The 17538-nt window shown below is 39.0% G+C and overlaps 1 protein-coding gene across 2 annotated transcripts in view; it reads left to right on the forward strand.

The window, feature by feature from the left end:
* Positions 1 to 17538, forward strand: part of VWA8 (von Willebrand factor A domain containing 8) — a 200726-nt gene that overhangs the window by 6043 nt on the left and 177145 nt on the right. For both annotated transcript variants that reach the window (XM_050896862.1, XM_050896870.1), the window contains exon 2: positions 6364 to 6441. In XM_050896862.1, coding sequence (XP_050752819.1) covers positions 6364 to 6441 — 78 coding nt within the window. The remainder of the gene's footprint in view (positions 1 to 6363; positions 6442 to 17538) is intronic.

Consider the following 17538-nt stretch of genomic DNA (forward strand, 5'->3'; position numbering starts at 1 on the left):
AGCAGGAGACTTTCTTTCTTTTGCTCATAAAAAAAAGGGCGACTTAAGTGAAGTGGATATCTTTGCTTAGATTGGAGATGGGTTTTGTTGTGTAAACATCCAACTATTTCAGTCAGCAGCAGCTGTCAGTCTGCAGCGTCCTGTCGGCAGCAGCTGAGCTCCACCTCATCTGTATGTGAAGGCAGTGGTGGTCAAGGAGCAAACCTAGTGAGTGCGGGGAATGGGTTTCTGACCCTCATACTCATGTGTTTGGGAGGCTGCCAGTACCAATATAAGATGCAGAATAGCTTACAGTGTTACCCGGTGACTGTGTGTAATGTTTGCAGCCATGAAGATGGCCAGTATGAAGAGCTGGTATGAAATGAGAGATGTAAGTAAGTTGTGTAGATAGGGCTGCTTTTTTTTTTTTTTTCCTGAATAATGTATTCAGAAAAGTCGAGGAAAAAGAAAAAAGAAATCCTGGAAAGTGTCAGTTCTGTTTCTTCAAAATAAGTTGGCTCTTCAAGGATGAGGGCTGACACTCTTTTCTGTGCCCTGATGGAAATGTCCTGGATAAAGATCAGTTAAAAGCATCTCTTCCCCACCGCCCCCTTCACATTAGAATGAAATTAAGACCTGGAAATATACATTTGAATATAATATAGATTTTGAACTTTTCTCTAACAGATGTGATCTTATCACACAAAAGTTAATGTTAGCAGAGCTTAGCACCTTCACAGTTTTAATATGCTCTTGCTGTTACTGGCTTTTGAGACCAGATGGATGGTCTGTGTGCAAGTGAATGTGTAATATAATAAATGACTGTTGGAGTGTGTTAATCTCACATAAATTCAGGACTAAAAAGGCCAAAAGGCAATAATTTCAGCCACTTAAAAACTCAACGTTCCTGAAGGTTCATTGTAGTGTCTTATAAAACCCTGATAATATAAAGATTTACACATGAGATTGGAACTGTTTCTGTTGTGCACTCAAAAAACTAAACACACGTATAGATCTGTGCAAGGTGTTTTCTTTCACTGTAGGATTTCTTTATTTAAAAATAGCCATTTCAAATTTATTCATTTCCTTTTTTTTCTTAATGTGTTATTTCACCAGAAAAATGGCAAGTAGAAGAAATAAAACTTTTTTCTGCTTCTTAAGTTCTCAAATTGTAGTTGAGATGCAATCTGTTTGTCTTCAGATATGACCAGCGTTGCTGTAAATAGTTGTCGTGGTTCAACCCCAGCCAGCAACTAAGCGCCATGCAGCTGCTTCCCCCTCCCTGCTCCCAGTGGGATGGGGAGGAGGAAAGAGGGAAAAAAAAAAAAGGTAAAACTTGTGGGTTGAGATAAGAACAGTTTAATAACTAAAGTAAAATCAAATATAATACTAACTAATAATAATATAATAATTGTAATGAAAAGGAATATAACAAAAAAAAAAAAGAGAAATAAAACCCAAGAAAAGACAAGTGATGCACAATGGAGTTGCTCACCACCTGCTGACCAATGCCCAAGCTGCGATCCGCCCCTCCTAGCCAACTCCCCCCCGTTTATATACTGGGCATGATGTTCTATGGTATGGAATATCCCTTTGGCTAGTTCAGGTCAGCTGCCCTGGTTATGCTCCCTCCCAGCTTCTTGCACACCTGCTTGCTGGCAGAGCATGGGAAACTGAAAAAATCCTTAAGATAAGTGCTACTTAGCAACAACTAAAACATCAGGGTGTAATCAACATTATTCTCACACTAAATCCAAAACAGAGCACTGTACCAGCTACTAAGAAGAAAATTAACTCTTTCCCAGCCGAAACCAGGACAATAATTTAAACAGCAGTGGCTTTTTCTTCTCAACATATAGGAAAAAATAGTAGGATTGGGGAATAGTCTCTTCTTGGGAGGGGGAGAGGAGAAGAGGGATTGTTGGTGTGATACTAGCTTTTAAATAGAAGACTGGTTAAAGGTGCCATGCACACAATAAAGCTGCATCTTCAAGAAGCCTTCTTACTGAGATTATAACATAAAAGCATCCACAGTGGGTCAGAACAAAGGTCCATCAAGTCCTACTCTTCTGTATTGCAGAACAGTGAGTAGGAGATGCTGGGGGAGAATAAAAGCACAGGGTGTTTGTGCAGGGATGCCCTGACAAAGTGCTCTGCCAGCCTCCGGCTGCCTCCTCTGCAGTTCAGGGGCTTGGAGCTGGAGGTGGTGCCTTTCTATTCAGTAGCCCTCGGTGGACTGAGTGGAAGAAATAGGCCTGCTCACCTGAAGAGCCCTTGTCAGTTATCGTAAAAAGCAAATGTAGGTATTAATAGTGTTTTCTGTCTAAAATGTAGCTCTAAGGAAGAGAGCGTATTAGGTTCAGTGCATTGCGGTTACTGGCTAGCTGTATGTGCATGTGCACATTGCTGTTTTGCCAGAGGTGCAATTCACACCTGTCTGTTCCAGATGCAGTAGAAAGAGCTTGTTGCATGTATTGAGGCGGTTTTCATATCTCCTTGTTTCAGAGAGTCTCTTCAGGGTCCTGTTATTGGGTCATGATCTTTATGTGCTGCCAATTTCTGACCCATATTGCATGGGCTCTTAAATGACTGCTTTGTCTGTATGTTGTGCGCCCCCTGAATGGGATGTCCCCCTTACCTTTTGGATTCTGGCTTATTTGGCACTTGTTTTGTTTCAGCAGCCATATATCTCTGTGTACAGTGGGCACTGCTTGTATCGCACTGTTTTCCCTAAAGACTGTGGTACCTAAGATTACTGTTTTCTGTGTGGGAGATAAGAAACCAGGGGCACATCTTCACTACTTGCCTAAGCAAGCCTGATATACGCTACAAAGTCTCCATTGCAAAACCCTGTATGTATAGCTTTTGTCCACAATAGTGTGGTAGTAGCTTGTGAGATAGGTTGGAGTATTCATGGGCTATTCCATAATTTGCAGTGGAGTCAAATAATTTGGGATACATGTTCTCAAATTATGAGCCTTGCTGATTTAACACCACCATTTTACCAAGCAGGCTGTTGTCAATTCCTTGCCAGCTGGTGAAACATTGGAAAGAGCCTGTCTGGGATGACATCTCTGTTCAAAGAGTTTGGAAATGTAGTGGAAATGGAGTAACCAAACATGAGATTTTAAACAAGTACAGAAGAAACAAATGAGACAAGAAAATATAGCCCAGGTGGAAGTGTGTGATAAGATTAGCGAGCTAATCCCCCCTGTGCTCATTTAGCTAGGAAAATAGACTCTGCTGTCTTGGTTTATTGTTGCTAAAAGTTCTGTTAAACACTGCTAATATTTTTGCTTTTTGGACAGATGCAAGCTGGAGGCAACATTTGTCTCCAGGCAGCAACAAACCTGTTAAAAGCTGAATGCCCTGACTGTATGCTAGGGATTTTGTGTGCTCAGCTCTCTCCTCATCTTGCATATAGTTCCCTCCCAGTCCATTTTTCATGAAAGTTTGTAGGGTCCATTGATGGCTGGGATATTTGTGGAATTTTTGGACATGATTAGATGTGTTGATCAAGGGTTAGCATGTTATGGACTGACATAAATACCACCAGAAGAGATGCATTTTCCATTTTTCACCTAGACCAAACTGAGTTGTGTTTGGGTTTTTTTTTTTTTAGGGAGTACAGGAAATCAGCTAAGGCTTTTCAGTACTGTGCCAATAAAGTAAGTAATTAAAATTCTCTCCTGTAGATGATATCATCATTCAATGTATTGAAAAAGTCTGACACCTTGTTGTTTCAGCATCTTGTCCCTCCTGTGTTTTGGAAGACTGTATATGCATGAAAGTGTATTTACAACTTGAGCTGAGGTGATTCAAGCTAGGAGCTAATTAGTCATATACTCTTGTCTCATTGCATGTTGGCTGGGGAATGGTGAGAAATAAACTGGCACTAATTTCCTAAGGATATATCAGGCAACCTGCTCTTTTTAGAATGTTAAAATTCTTCCTAGCTGAGCTAATGAGAGAGGTGTCAACTTTTGCAGGAAGCAGTGGGCTCCTAGATGTTTTCATCAAATTTTAGGCATTTTGGTCAATCCTTTAGCTGTTCCCCAGTGAGAAAGAGTGATTGGAGCTGCAGCAGAAGAAAGGGAAAGAGAGATAATGCTTAGGCAGTAAAACAGTTTTTCTTAGTTTAAAACTTAGAGAAGTGGGCAAAACCCTGGGACAGCCAAAGCCTAGATTTTACTCCCTGCAGTGGTTGTGTCTGTTGTTCAGTGACTCTTTAATTTAAGATATATAACAGTTCCCAGAATGGGGACCAGGCCCCTAAGCCGTTGCGGGACTTTCTTTTGGAGTGAGTTTGAATGCTTCAGGCTAAAGAAGGCACAGTACTCTTAGGTGCATTTGAACTGCAAATTCAGCGAGGGCCAGGAAATGAGCTAAAGCCCTAGACTGCTGCCTAATCGTTAGCTTAGCCCCAGCTCTGTTTGGGACCATTCCACTTCTTGGCTCCTGCACAGATCTGCCAGAGAAGGGTGCTTAGCTCTAGCAGGGAGAGTGGGAACTGCTTGGTGCTGCTTGTCCTTAGGACCAGGGATGAACCCTTGGCCATCTTTTATTTGGCAGTACTGCTGTTGCCTCAGTCTCCCACTTTCTGGCAAGCCATTGAAGCACTGTATTGTTGCGTGAAATGCGGGAACAACCACCAGCTTACCGCTTTCTGCCAATATTTTAAGGAAAAAATGAGGGGCTGATTATTTGGACTTCAGGAGCAACATAAAGACCCACGTGCAGACATGTATGTCAGGCTATGAATCCCAGTCTCAGCATCATTGTTAAGCCCTTAAATTGGGGAGGAAATCAGCTGTAATCCTTTCTTCGCCACTTCCTGTTTGTTGCTGTAGGTGATTCTCCTCTGGCTGCTATAAATCTTGTCCTAAATGTGTAACCTTTCCCATGGATTCTGTGAGTCATGTCAGAACCTGGGGATTCTCAGTCCTGTGAGATGAGCAATAACATCTGGGTATGCTGAAAGAGAACTGCGTTTGAGTGCAAAACTAGCATTGCTGCTGACTGAAAGGAGAGCTGCTGTATGTATGGGAGGAGTTTTAGTTGCTTCTGTTAATTTGGACAAGCTTCCTCTTCAGCATCTCCCTCTCTGGTTCCAGCATTGGTCCTCCGAACTCTTTGACTCCTTAGGCGATGCTGGAGATAGGCGACCATAGACTGGGTCCTCTTGGATGGAGTAGGACAAGGTGCAGATCTACAAAAGGATTTTTAGAGTTGGATCTTGTTCGTGGGCTGTGTACTTTCTACATCTCGTTTCTGAGAAAAGCACAAGCACAAGAAACAGTTCCAAAACTTGGCCTCAGTTCATGGAAAGGTAGTGTAATCTACACAGAGTGCTGTGGCAAAACTGCACCCCTGTGTAGCAGTCTTACTCCAGTAATGCTCTCCATCCTCACGCATGCACCACAGTGCCTGTTGGGCAGCAAAGGTGGTGTTATCTTCAGCAACAGTAATGGAAAAAACATCATTTTACTAGAGTCATCTTAGTTTCATGGTCTTAATACTTGTGAACTCATTTGCATGGCCCAGATGGTCTCTTGAAAAAAATAAACTTTGGGTTTGTTACCAGTCTGCAGCTCATTTTCTTGGCTTCACAGGTTTTGGGTGTTGTGCTGTTTTTCTGTGTGACCACCTCTGGCTTGGTGCTCGCCCATTTCCTGGCTGCAAATTAGATTTCACTTCTGATTTCCATGAGAAAGTACAAAGGGCATGCCCTGCAATGTAATTCAAGCCTGTGGTTGCAGAAAGACAGATAAGGCAGGCAGGTCCTTGTAAGAAACCAGTAAATAAAATGGCCAGATGCTTTAGTTTTGGTGAAATCCAGAGCAAGAAGTGCTTGAGACCTCTCAAACCTTGGAAAGGTGCCAGGTTCTGCAGCCATACAGTCAGAGAGTGCAGGAAGGGCGCACTGACATGAATATGTCGTTTTGTACCTCCAACAGATACTGTTTCAGGCTGCTTGAAAACTCAGGAAAATCATCACCCCTACAAGTGTTTCTCACTGCTAGTTCTTCAGACAAACAGGCTAAAGATTTAATTTCAATAAATCAACGATGGTAGCTGGAATGGGGTTCTACAGTGAGTTTGAATTCCATAGCTCCCAACAAAGTAAGTTATGGTTATAACAACAGCAACAAAAGAAAAAAGTCAAGAAATATTAATTAAATGTAAATTGTCCTGGTAGCTGATCTATTGAAAAGCAGCAGAGCCTAATTAGTAAACTAATAGTTCTCAAACACTTTAGAGGCTGCTTTGTGAACACACAGTCATGGCCTTACCACAGCAGGCCTATGATTTAAACTTTAATATAAGGACATTAAACACTTAAAAAGTATCTGGGAACTAAAAGACTTCTTTTCTCTTTTTTAGGTGATACTGTCACTATTGGAGATGTGTCTTTTAAACTCAAAACACCGAAGAACCCAGAACTTGTTCCACAGAACTACAGTAAGAATCTGCTTTCCTTTTGAATGAGTTTCAAGGCTTTATTCAAAACACTTTTACTCACTCAAGTCACCCCACTGACTTCACTGAAATTATCTAAGAAATATGTTTTCAGAAAGCATGCAATTTGGTGAAGGCTATCTTTGCTGAGCTCTTTACTGTATCTCTGGTTCAGCTGGTTATGTAGGAATCTCTTAACTTTGAATGTAACTTGTCCCATTGGTCAGTGGGACAGTAAAAGGATTATTTGTGTCTGTTTAAATATTTTGTTCAAAAGGGGTCTCATCCAGCAATTACTTCTAAAAATAATACAGTAATCTGAAATTGTTTGGTCATAAAACTGTGGCAGTTTAAAATTATCATTCAATTGCAATATGGTTATATGTCCTAGGAGTTTTCTGCTGTATGGCAGGTGTGTGATGTTTTTCTACTGTGATATTTAGTATTCCCAGATTGTCACGTTATTGTTGTCAGCAAACATACAGATCTTTGCAATCTGTCAAGTTAATGAGAAGTCAATTGCATAGTGATAAAAAATGCTATCAAATACCTACAAAAGACACAGCCGATAATGCACATTAACAATGTGCATACATGCACTTACAATTAATTCACATTATGTTTTGATACCATATTAAAAATGCCATGCATTTGCAGCCATCCATATTTCATGTTTGTTTGTTGAGAATTCATGCTTCTTGAGCTTTTCCTTTTGCACCGTGGATCAGCAAGTGAGTCATGTTTTCGTTCTGGCATTTCCTAGGACAGTACAGGCCAGCTATTTCTTGGGGATCCAAAATGATCAGTTGCCATTTGTTCAGCACTTTCACGTGTAGGCTACTGGATGTCCAAAATTTAAATTAAAAAAAAAACACCAGCAACTGATTTTTCCACCCAGATAAATTTTCAGACCAAAACCAAGCACACATGGCATTCTGAAGGGGTATGTAAGTCTTATACTATGCTTAGACAGGGCCAAACATTGAGAACTCCCAGTGACTGTCATTGCTGGGCTTGCAGGGTTCTACAGCTGGGAACTGCGTGTAGTCATTCGCTTCAAGTGAATTTGCTTTCCAACATGTCTAAACTCATTCCATGACATTTTGAAGCAGGCATCAAGAAGACTGCTGGGGTGCCGGGGGTTTTTGTTTTTGTGTATTCTTTTGGAAGGGTGACATTGATAATATCAACAGTAGACTTGCCACTGCACAGCTGGCAGGATGGCAGGTAACTGCTGGAAGAGAGATGCTGAGGGCAAGAGGGATGTTACAGGTGTACAGGGAGTGCTACTAGTACAGTATCAGAAAGGGCAGGAGCTGCTGTGTGAAGGTTTATATTGTTGCATTCTTAGGCAATAGTACTTCAGTTCATCAGACGTGCTTCAGGTGGCCCTGCTTGAGCAAGAGGGTTGGACAAGATGACATCCAGAGGTCCCTTCCAACCTCAACTTTTCTGTGTTTCTGTGACTCCTGATTTTGTAGTAACTGTGGGATAGTAGACCTGTGTTACTATTGATGTGTTTAGATTACTGTTTCTTAACTGTATTCTGACATGCAACATTTCTTATGAAATGTTTGCCCTTCAAGAGGTGTAGCAGAATCATAGAATCATTGAATAGTTTGGGTTGGAAGGGACCTTTAAAGGTCATCTAGTCCAACCCCCCTGCAATGAGCAGGGTCATCTTCCACTAGATCAGGTTGCTCAGGGAGCAATACAGAGAGGAAGATTTTGTTTGCTTTCGGTCTTTGACTAGTGTGAAGTCTGCCAGTAGTCTGGTAGGCCAGATCGCTGATCTGCATCTGGATTGTGGGCTGCTTAATTCCCATACCCCAGTAGGCATCACACTGTGACACTTTCCTACCAGGTGATCTAAGGTACCAAAGATATCCAATGGCATGTGTCAGCCCTTGCTGTTACGGGGTAGCCCATGAGGAAAGGATGTCTGTTTTAGACTGTAATGACACTTGCCGTTCCTCGTGAGTTCCCTGGGAATGCAGCCAAACAGTTGAGAAATGCTGCTCTGTATTATTACTTTTTATAGCTTCTTAAATGATAGATTTTTGCTTTTCATCATTTATTTTGTATGCCTGTTTTCTCATTTTGATCATGAAGTAAGGACATCAGTTGTCTATGTCAATGACTAACGTGATCCATTTCCTTTATTTACATTTCTTGTAGATTGTTTTGCTTTCTGGTTTTCTGTGCTGTACCAAATGTGTTAATTTTAACAACTCCTCCCTGCCTTCCACTCTTCCACACCATGCCAGTCGCTATTACATGTTTTGGTCAGTCTGCACTTTTCAGAGAGATAAATGTTAGCTCTAAGTTGCTGTAACAGCATCTCTTTTAGTTCTTCAGACTGGAAGGTAAGAGAATTATAAAAACATTTGGTAGAATCAAAGAATCAGGGATTTTTCTAGTTAACGATTATAAAAAGGAAAAGGTAGTTGAAAACTAATCTGATAGGAAAAAAGTTATTAAACATGGAATGGTACAGAATGATGGGATCTTAGCTAAAATCTGATACTACAACTAAAAGTAACATTTATTAGCACGTATTAGGTGTATTTTTACTTGTTTCTCTTTTTTTTTTTTTTTTTTAATAATCGTGACTGAAAGGAGGCTATGTCATGCTTGGGATACTGTTGTTCGTCAGTATTAATGTACTTACAGTAGGATTACTTAAGGTACAAAATTTTGCTTGTAAACCTAAATATTAAATTAGTTAAAATTGAGTAAGGTAGAATACTCATGTATTTAACAGCAGAAAATAGATTTCAAATACTTGAGTACGATTTCTTTGTATATTTAAATTTAGGAAATTTTTTTATCCCTTAGTGCTTAAGTTCTATGGTTATGTTACTATGGAGAACAAAGTTATATTCCTTTAGTGAAATTAAGTAGATTGTATTGGCTTCATGTCAATTATCTCCTCTTTGTGAGGCATTTAGAGAGTATGTGCATTACTTAACACATTTTTTCTTGTTTTAAGAGTACTTTTTGTTTTGCTGTGTGAATGACTGCTGTAGATACAAGATGTTCTGGTGTAAAATAGATGCATGTAATTGCGTATTTATACTAATCAATAAACTGAAATGTTATGTATTTTGAAATATTATTATAGTAACTAATACTACATTTAAATGACCAAGGTACTTAGCCGATTTCTTTTAAACAAAGACTAGAAATAATTTGGTCATCCACTTAAGTGGGAAATATCCCTGAAAAGGTCTCAGACTTCGTAATGTTTGCAGTGGAGTAAGAACTAAGAGGAGGGAATTGAAGCTGTTACAGTTCATTTACTAGTACTGCATATGATATTGTTTTCTAGCTCATCATCTGTGTAAAATAGAATGTTTCTGCTTTTGTTATTCTGCCAGATAAAAGCCATGTTAAAATGCAATGATGTTGAAAGTGCATATCTATAATTTACACCAAATTTTAGGGATGTTATAACTTATTCTAAACTCAACATTATTATTCTAGGCTTAAAAATAGCCTTAAATACCTGAAAAAATTGTAACACCATAAGGAATGTAAATGTATTAAGGACCTACAAAACTTTGCATTTGTCATTTTGTCACATAATTGATACCAAAATATTTCATTCTTTGTGTTACTAAATTAAACTGATTTTTAACTCCTTTATTGAACCTTGTTAGGTTTTGCAGAAATGGATAGGATAGGTACGGCTGGTTACCTTATCTTTTCATGTCTTTGCTTTTCCGGTTTTATGCTAGGTACCTAGCGAGTTCTGTATGAAGTACTCCATTTTGTGTGTTAATGTAAAATATTAATTTGTTTTGCTGTTGTGGGCAAATGGCTTTTTCTTGGAAGATGATAATTAAAGGTACATAAAATCTGAATTGTTCTTATTTGTCTTTTTGTAAGTGACAAGTAAAAATGAGTCATATACAAGGGAATTTTGTTAATGGGATTTCTGTCATAACTGTGTCTGGCGTGTTCTAGAAAGAGGGCACTTATTTTTTTGCGCTGCTTGGGTTTTTATCAGTAAAAATAAAACCTACATTTTTAAAATCTCACCATGCCTGAAAAGCACGATTATTTCTTTAATTATACTTTGGAGAAACTTTGTATGGCTTTCCATGATAGTTTAGATCTAAAATTGTGAGAACGCACATTAATTTTTTTTTTACGTTGAGTTCATGTCAGTGCACTGCTTCCGTTAATGGTTTCTGGAAATTTTATGAAAATTACAATGTACCTGATATTTCATGTATTTATTAATCTTGACAAAAGAATTCCTAACATAGCTCTTCCAGGACACTTTGTTCAATGATGGCAAATCCTCCTTAAGGCAGGAAAAGGGATGTTCTCTTGCAACTCCATGTCGCCTCTGCTGCTCTCTGAAGGTGCAAGCACATTTGGGAGTTTGGCTGTAGTCATGTTACATGCAACTGCATTGAATTGTGGAAGATTGATTTCAAACAGTGTGTGGTTTTGTGCCATGTGTCCTGAGTCTGAGCATTCTCCCCAATGTGAGATCAAAAGTGACATGCGTGTGTACAAGGGGTTAAGTGATAAATCCTGTTAGTTTTGTCAGTTGAGATATATGGAAGACTAATTATTGTGAGGAATTTGAACAGGTTTGTATGTATAATAATGAAATGCAAAGAAAGTAGCACTAAATGGATTTCTGTGCTTGAAAGGGAATTGTTTTAATGTTGAGGAAATTGGGGTTATTTCTCTGTAGTAGGCTCAGTGGTGCCAGCAGTTCCTGTTATTTATTCTTCGCCTGAAAGACCAATATTGCCTTAATAGTAAGATGCCTCTGTGTCCTTCTCCTAGAACGGTATGCACCACGTGCTGAAGCAAGGACAAGCGTGTGTGTTCAGTTACTGCTCAAAGTAGGTTCAGATTTGCGCTGGAACGTGTGTTCATTCTTCTTTGTTAACTTTAAATCTGAGTGCAACACATTACAGAGACAGGTTGTATTGCAGGATGACTGTAATTTTGTGCTAACAAAGACTTTTGTCATTACATTTCTTCTTTCCTAGCCTAAGGAGAGATGTCTGTTGACAGAGACGGTGATTATTTCAGCAGTTTGAGTTTTCATGTAGGCTTGCAACTGATCTGCTACTTGGCTGTTACCACCTAATCCAGAATCTGGAATAGTGGGGGTTTTGTCAGTAGAGCTCTGAACGTTTTATACCATTATGCCCGTTTTGTCGATACTGAGAGTGAGGCGCAGGGAGACATGGGGTCATGGAAACCTACAGTGAAGGTCTGGGTGGAGCTCAGGGTGTTGTCTGCACTGTTCCTTGTGCCTCAAAGCAGGGTCAGCTGAATCCGAACCGTTCCTGAGAGATGTTTGTCCTCCTTGTTCTTAAAATGGGCTGGTGGTGTAGATTCCAGAACCTTTCTGCACACTTTGCTCCAGTAATTAATGATTCTTTTGTGAAAAAAGCTTTTTCTGATGCCTCATTTAGATCTTTTTGGACATACTTTTAGTTCCCTGGGGCTTGTTCTGTCTAGCATAACAGTGATGTACAGGTAACTTTTCTTCATTGTGATTCTGTCTTGCATATTGGAAAACAGTCGTTATGGTTTTCAGGCATTTATTTTCTAGACTGAATTCCAATTTCTTTTGATAATTCTTCTTGTTCTTTTCTAGAATTTCTCAAACATTTCGGTGCTGGACTGAGCTGTTGCACTCAAAGGCAGACACAATATGTCCCTCCAGTTGGAGTCTGAGCTACAGATAACTGCTCTGGCTATGTATTTCCCTATGAGTTGTACATCCAGCTAAGAATAGTTGCATTTATTCCATGTTTATGTGTCACTAAGGGAAACTTAGTCTTCTGAATCCCATTCAGGGTTCCTTCCAGAAATCTATTTGGTTTTACATGGTTCCTTTATATTCTCTTTTCATTTATACTTGCATGGAGAAACGTGATTTACCTATGTAGATCTTATACCTTCCTGTGAAGCAGTCAGCTCAGAGGAATTAAGGATAAATGAGTTTACGGTCTTATCCATGAAGTAACTTCCCCCTTTCAAGCCCCTGCAAAGACTCGCAACTTGTTTCCTTACCACTGCAAGAACAAAAATTTTTGGAATGAAGACTGTTTCCATGAAAAATTTATGAGGAAAAATAGTATTCCAGTGAAAACTGTCTGTGATGTAACCATGTTATGAGAGTTTGAAAACTCTTTGGGCTCTGTGCATCAGCGTAAAATTGGAAGAGCAGCAATGTTTTACTTGCAAAGTGCTAAATGAAAGCAGCTGAAAGCAGGCCACAAGGAGTGCCTCCCTCTTCACCTTGGCCATGCTGCCTCCTTCATGTGTTCTGGGCAACTCACTCTCTTCCTTCATCGTCCCTCAGCCTGAACAAACTGTGCAATAAGTCTCAGTGAGCTCCGTTTTTTTTCACATTTTCCCTTTTTGGAATGTGTTCATGTTTTTAGACAAAGACCTCCCTCCTTGTCCCTTCTTCCTCAAACATATTTTACAGCAGCCGACCCCTGTACTGATGTACTAAAAACTGCCATGGAAAGCTGAAGGACCCCCTCGGTAATCGGACGAGAGGGAGATCTTTTTCCCCTCATGAACTTTTGCATCCCCTGATGAAAGGAGCCATTCTCAGACTCTGAACATGCACTGTAGCAAAGATTCCGGGTGTGCAGAGGTCTTTTTTTATTCTGTTGAAAATGATATATATTGATGTCTTCTAAGTGCCTGTTGGTTATTATGTGATTGACCAAACTGGAGTCATACAGGGACATGAGCTCTAATGTAATTTATACCACATCTGGAATAGATATTCTTGGGAATCAGTTCATTTAACTGTCTGTCTCTGAAGAGTGGGAAGAGGTGGGTGTCTCCTTCATTTATGGGATTTCTTCTGTAGGTGGGCCACAAGGAGTTGCCAGCAGATACTGTCTGCTATCTCCAGTGAATCTTACGGCTTCAGTGAGTGTAGCATGTGCCAAGAATTCAAGTATGAGTGAACTGGAAAATTTCCGAGGCTAGCATAGCCATTTCAGTCTTGGTTTTATCAAAAGCTGATTTGTGGATCAAACAAGAACAGCTGCTGCATTTGCTTCAAAATCTATCTATAACATTTTCTTTTTTTCTTATTTGGGGATTTCTCCGTTCAGCTTCAGCTGCTCACTTTACAAAATGTTTGTGCAGATTTTGCTAGGTGTTGTCCTACTTATCACATATTACAAAGCAATAGAATGCAATTTCTTTCGCTGGCCATCCTTGATACACAGGAATAGCAAATTGCAGCACCGACTACTCTCCTGCATGTGCCAGATGGTGTCTTTGAGAATACACTGTGGAGGCTTCCTACGCACCATCCTGCAGATTAAGAATATAGGGCCAGTTACTCAACTGCTGCAAATCAGCAGTGCCACTAAACAGATTGTGCAAACCCAGTTTGCATTAGATGCTATCTGACTCATGGGATAATTAATAAAAATTGCTGTAATATACATGCTGATGCTTTTTTCAGCTAATTTTCCCTGTCTTCTACATGTCATAGAAAATGATTATATGGTGCTTGTAGTAAAGTTTATTATACAGTAGTTGAACAGAGAGGAATTTTTTCAAGTCATGTTAGAAAAAACGTAAAAGCTTTGCAATGCAAATACCACGGTACAAGTAGTCTAAATATATAGAAATAATATACAAGATACTGTGTATGTGCATCTGAAGTTGCTTTTGAAAAGCTGTCGTGGTTTAACCCCAGCCAGCAACTAAGCACCATGCAGCTGCTTCCCCTTCCCCGCTCCCAGGGGGGTGAGGAGGAGGAAAGAGGAAAAAAAAAAGGTAAAACTCGTGGGTTGAGATAAGAACAGTTTAATAACTAAAGTGAAATAAAATACACTACTAACTAATAATAATAATAATATAATAATAATTGTAATGAAAAGCAACATAACAAAAAAAAAAAAAGAGAGAAATAAAGCCCAAGAAAAGACAAGTGATGCACAATGCAACTGCTCACCACCTGCTGACCGATGCCCGAGCAGCGATCTGCCTCTCCCAGCCAACTCCCCCCTGTTTATATACTGGGCATGACGTTCCATGGTATGGAATATCCCTTTGGCTAGTTCGGGTCAGCTGCCCCGGCTCTGCTCCCTCCCAGCTTCTTGCACACCTGCTTGCTGGCAGAGCATGGGAAACTGAAAAGTCCTTAACTTAGGATAAGCGCTACTTAGCAACAACTAAAACATCAGGGTGTAATCAACATCATTCTCACACTAAATCCAAAACAGAGCACTATGCCAGCTACTAAGAAGAAAATTAACTCTATCCCAGCCGAAACGAGGACAAAAACATACTGTGCTTTGGAAACAGTTTATGCAGCATAGACTGCATGTACAAAGAAAATTTTATATTCTTCTGATTTTAGAAGGACATAACTGGGAAACTGAAGTAGGCTTACTATTTGGAGCAATGTACAGGTATTACATGTTAGAATAGAAGGAACTGACAAGTGGAAGCTGCTGTCATGACAGTTCATCTTAGAGAATGCTTGCTTTGAATTGTTGGCATTATTTGTAACAGGCTTCCTTTGAGTGAGTTTGCAGATGATCAGTGTGCTGTGTGATTGAAAACATGTATCATAATTGATACAGCTGTAATCTGTATGTGAGGAGAATGATGTGAATGGAGAAGCAATGAAAACATTTTCTAGGAAATGTATCGATAAGGAATTGTGTCTTTCATGTCCTTTTCTCAAAAAAATCAAAGTTAGGAAATTATAGGAGACTTTTAAAACTTGCATTTTTCATATTAATATTTCAGAGTAAATTTGGATTGTTTAAACACAATGACAAGAATATAAGTGCCCTGAAATTTCTTAAGGTTTGCAGGGGGATGACATTCCTAAGATTTTAGATTTTTTTGAATGCTGTACACTCATGTTCTCTTTTACGTTACAGTTTGTCTTGCAGATGCTGCTGTGAACGTTCTTAAATCCTGTTTCTATTTATGGTACCGCTTTTAAGTCTGACCTGAGTTTTTTCTTGAGACCATCCTAAAAATAAAAAAGATAGCTACATGTATTAATGTGAATTACACCAGAGGCATTTGTAGTCATACTGTGTCAAAGCTGTTTTTGCCATGCTTCTAATGCGTGACTTTTGACATGAAAGAATTTAGTGTTTCAGCAAGATTTCCAAGCTTATTTGTCCACTTCAAGTAAAGTAACTACTTTTTTTTTGAGAACAGCTATTATAAAAATACATTAGAGGCACATTGGCAAGTTCATACAACAGGTAGAAGTAATAATGGATGTGCCTCTCAGTGAGATCTCTGTCTTGCAATTTTAATGGTACCTTTAATGTAATACTTTTTATTTGTGTGGTGCTTTTCAAATTACCATACCTGTCCAGTAGCAAAGTTTCGACAGAACAGTTCTTCTGGTTTGATGTATTACCCTTTATTTCGCAAAAAATATATGTAGTAGGAACTTTCTTAATTTTCTTGAAAATCTCATAGAAAGGAACATGTTATTCTCTGTGAGGAATTTATTTGTGTTTGGCCTGTGGTGTGTGGTACGTGTGATCTGCTTTGTTTTTGGAAAACAGTATTGCAGCGAAGAAGAAGAAAATATTCTTACATTCATGTGATCTTACCATACCATATATGAAAACTAATCCTGGGCACGGTAATGACAGTTGTTTAGAAAACAAAACAAAAAAGCAAACCTGAAATGTTTATTTACAATTAATCTGACAATTGTAATGCATAGATTGCTCACCTACTTGTGTATGCTATTCCTGTTCATATTGGTGGTAAGGATATAGTAGATTTCTCTGGAAGTGGAAGAAGATTTCAAATGGTTTTCCTGAGTGCCAGACCAAAACATTCAGTTAAAATTTTTGATGAAAGTTTTCCTTTGCCACCTTTATGCTTGAAAAATATTCCTTGAACCTCATACAGCCATTTAATACTGTTTCTGTGATCTTACAAAAATGAATTTTAATTTTGATATGCAAAGATTCAACAATGAACTGAAACCCCTCAGAACTGAGAGGCACTGTTGCTTGCTATCCTTAACTCTGCCCCGCACATACTGCCTCCCCTGTCTCAGGAAAGCTGATGTAGAACTGAGGCTTGTTTTTTAAAATTTTGGCTTCTAATTGCAACCAGTAATCACACTGAAAAAAGGTAAATAACCAAGTATTAATTTGAAGATTTCATCACCTCTTGCTCCTTTCTTACTTCACTTCAGCATCCCAGACACCACCATTGAGGCTCCAGCTTCAAACCCCGTCATCGGTCTTGTCAGATTGTTCTGAAAGCAACCATATGCATACATGCATACATAGATCTCCCTTCTGGCTTGCTTGTGTTCTCCTCCTTCTCCTGCACTAGTGCTCTTTGCTTGTGTCTGAGAGAGAGCCAGGCTTTGCTGGGGGGTATGTAAAGGAGTATTCTGGGGATAGAGCGATGTACAGCAGCGGGAATGGTGCCCCTCCTTCAGTGTGCTCTTTCTGCATGATGCTTTCCAGTGCTGCCAACATTTGCATACATGTGGTAAAGGTTTTAGTTTAATTATAATCAGGTTATTGCTTTTTAAAATATTAAGGGTATGGTATTCTTAATAGAAATAAGTTGTTTTTTATTATGATTTTGGAAGCTGTGTGGTATTGATGTACTGATATTGCAAGGTTTGCATTTCCTTGATAATTTAGTTCTGTGTTTTATTGTGTCAAAATGTAAACAGGAATGCAGTTGCCTTTTAAGAAAATAACAAATTAAGTATGTCCCTGAACATTAATCCTAGTCGTGATGCAAGCACAATATTTTTATTTTTTTTTAAGTTCATGATTCACAGAAGCATTGGGATATAGGCTGGATAAATCTTTTACAAATTATTAATAATGTATCTATATTGTATTAAATGATGCTGAGAAGTCCACTCAACATTGGGTAATAAAAAACAGTCTTTATGTCGATCAGTTTAATATGAAATGAGAATCAACAACTTTTTTTTTTTCTGGTTTTTGTTGGGGTTTTTTTTGAAGAATGAACATGGGCAGAGAAAAAGGCAAAGGGTAAGATAGGTATATAAACTTATATGTAAATTCAGTAGTCTAATATAAACTGTGTGTGGAATTC

The sequence above is a fragment of the Gymnogyps californianus genome, chromosome 1 (assembly GCF_018139145.2).
Source record: "Gymnogyps californianus isolate 813 chromosome 1, ASM1813914v2, whole genome shotgun sequence".
NCBI lineage: Eukaryota > Metazoa > Chordata > Aves > Accipitriformes > Cathartidae > Gymnogyps > Gymnogyps californianus.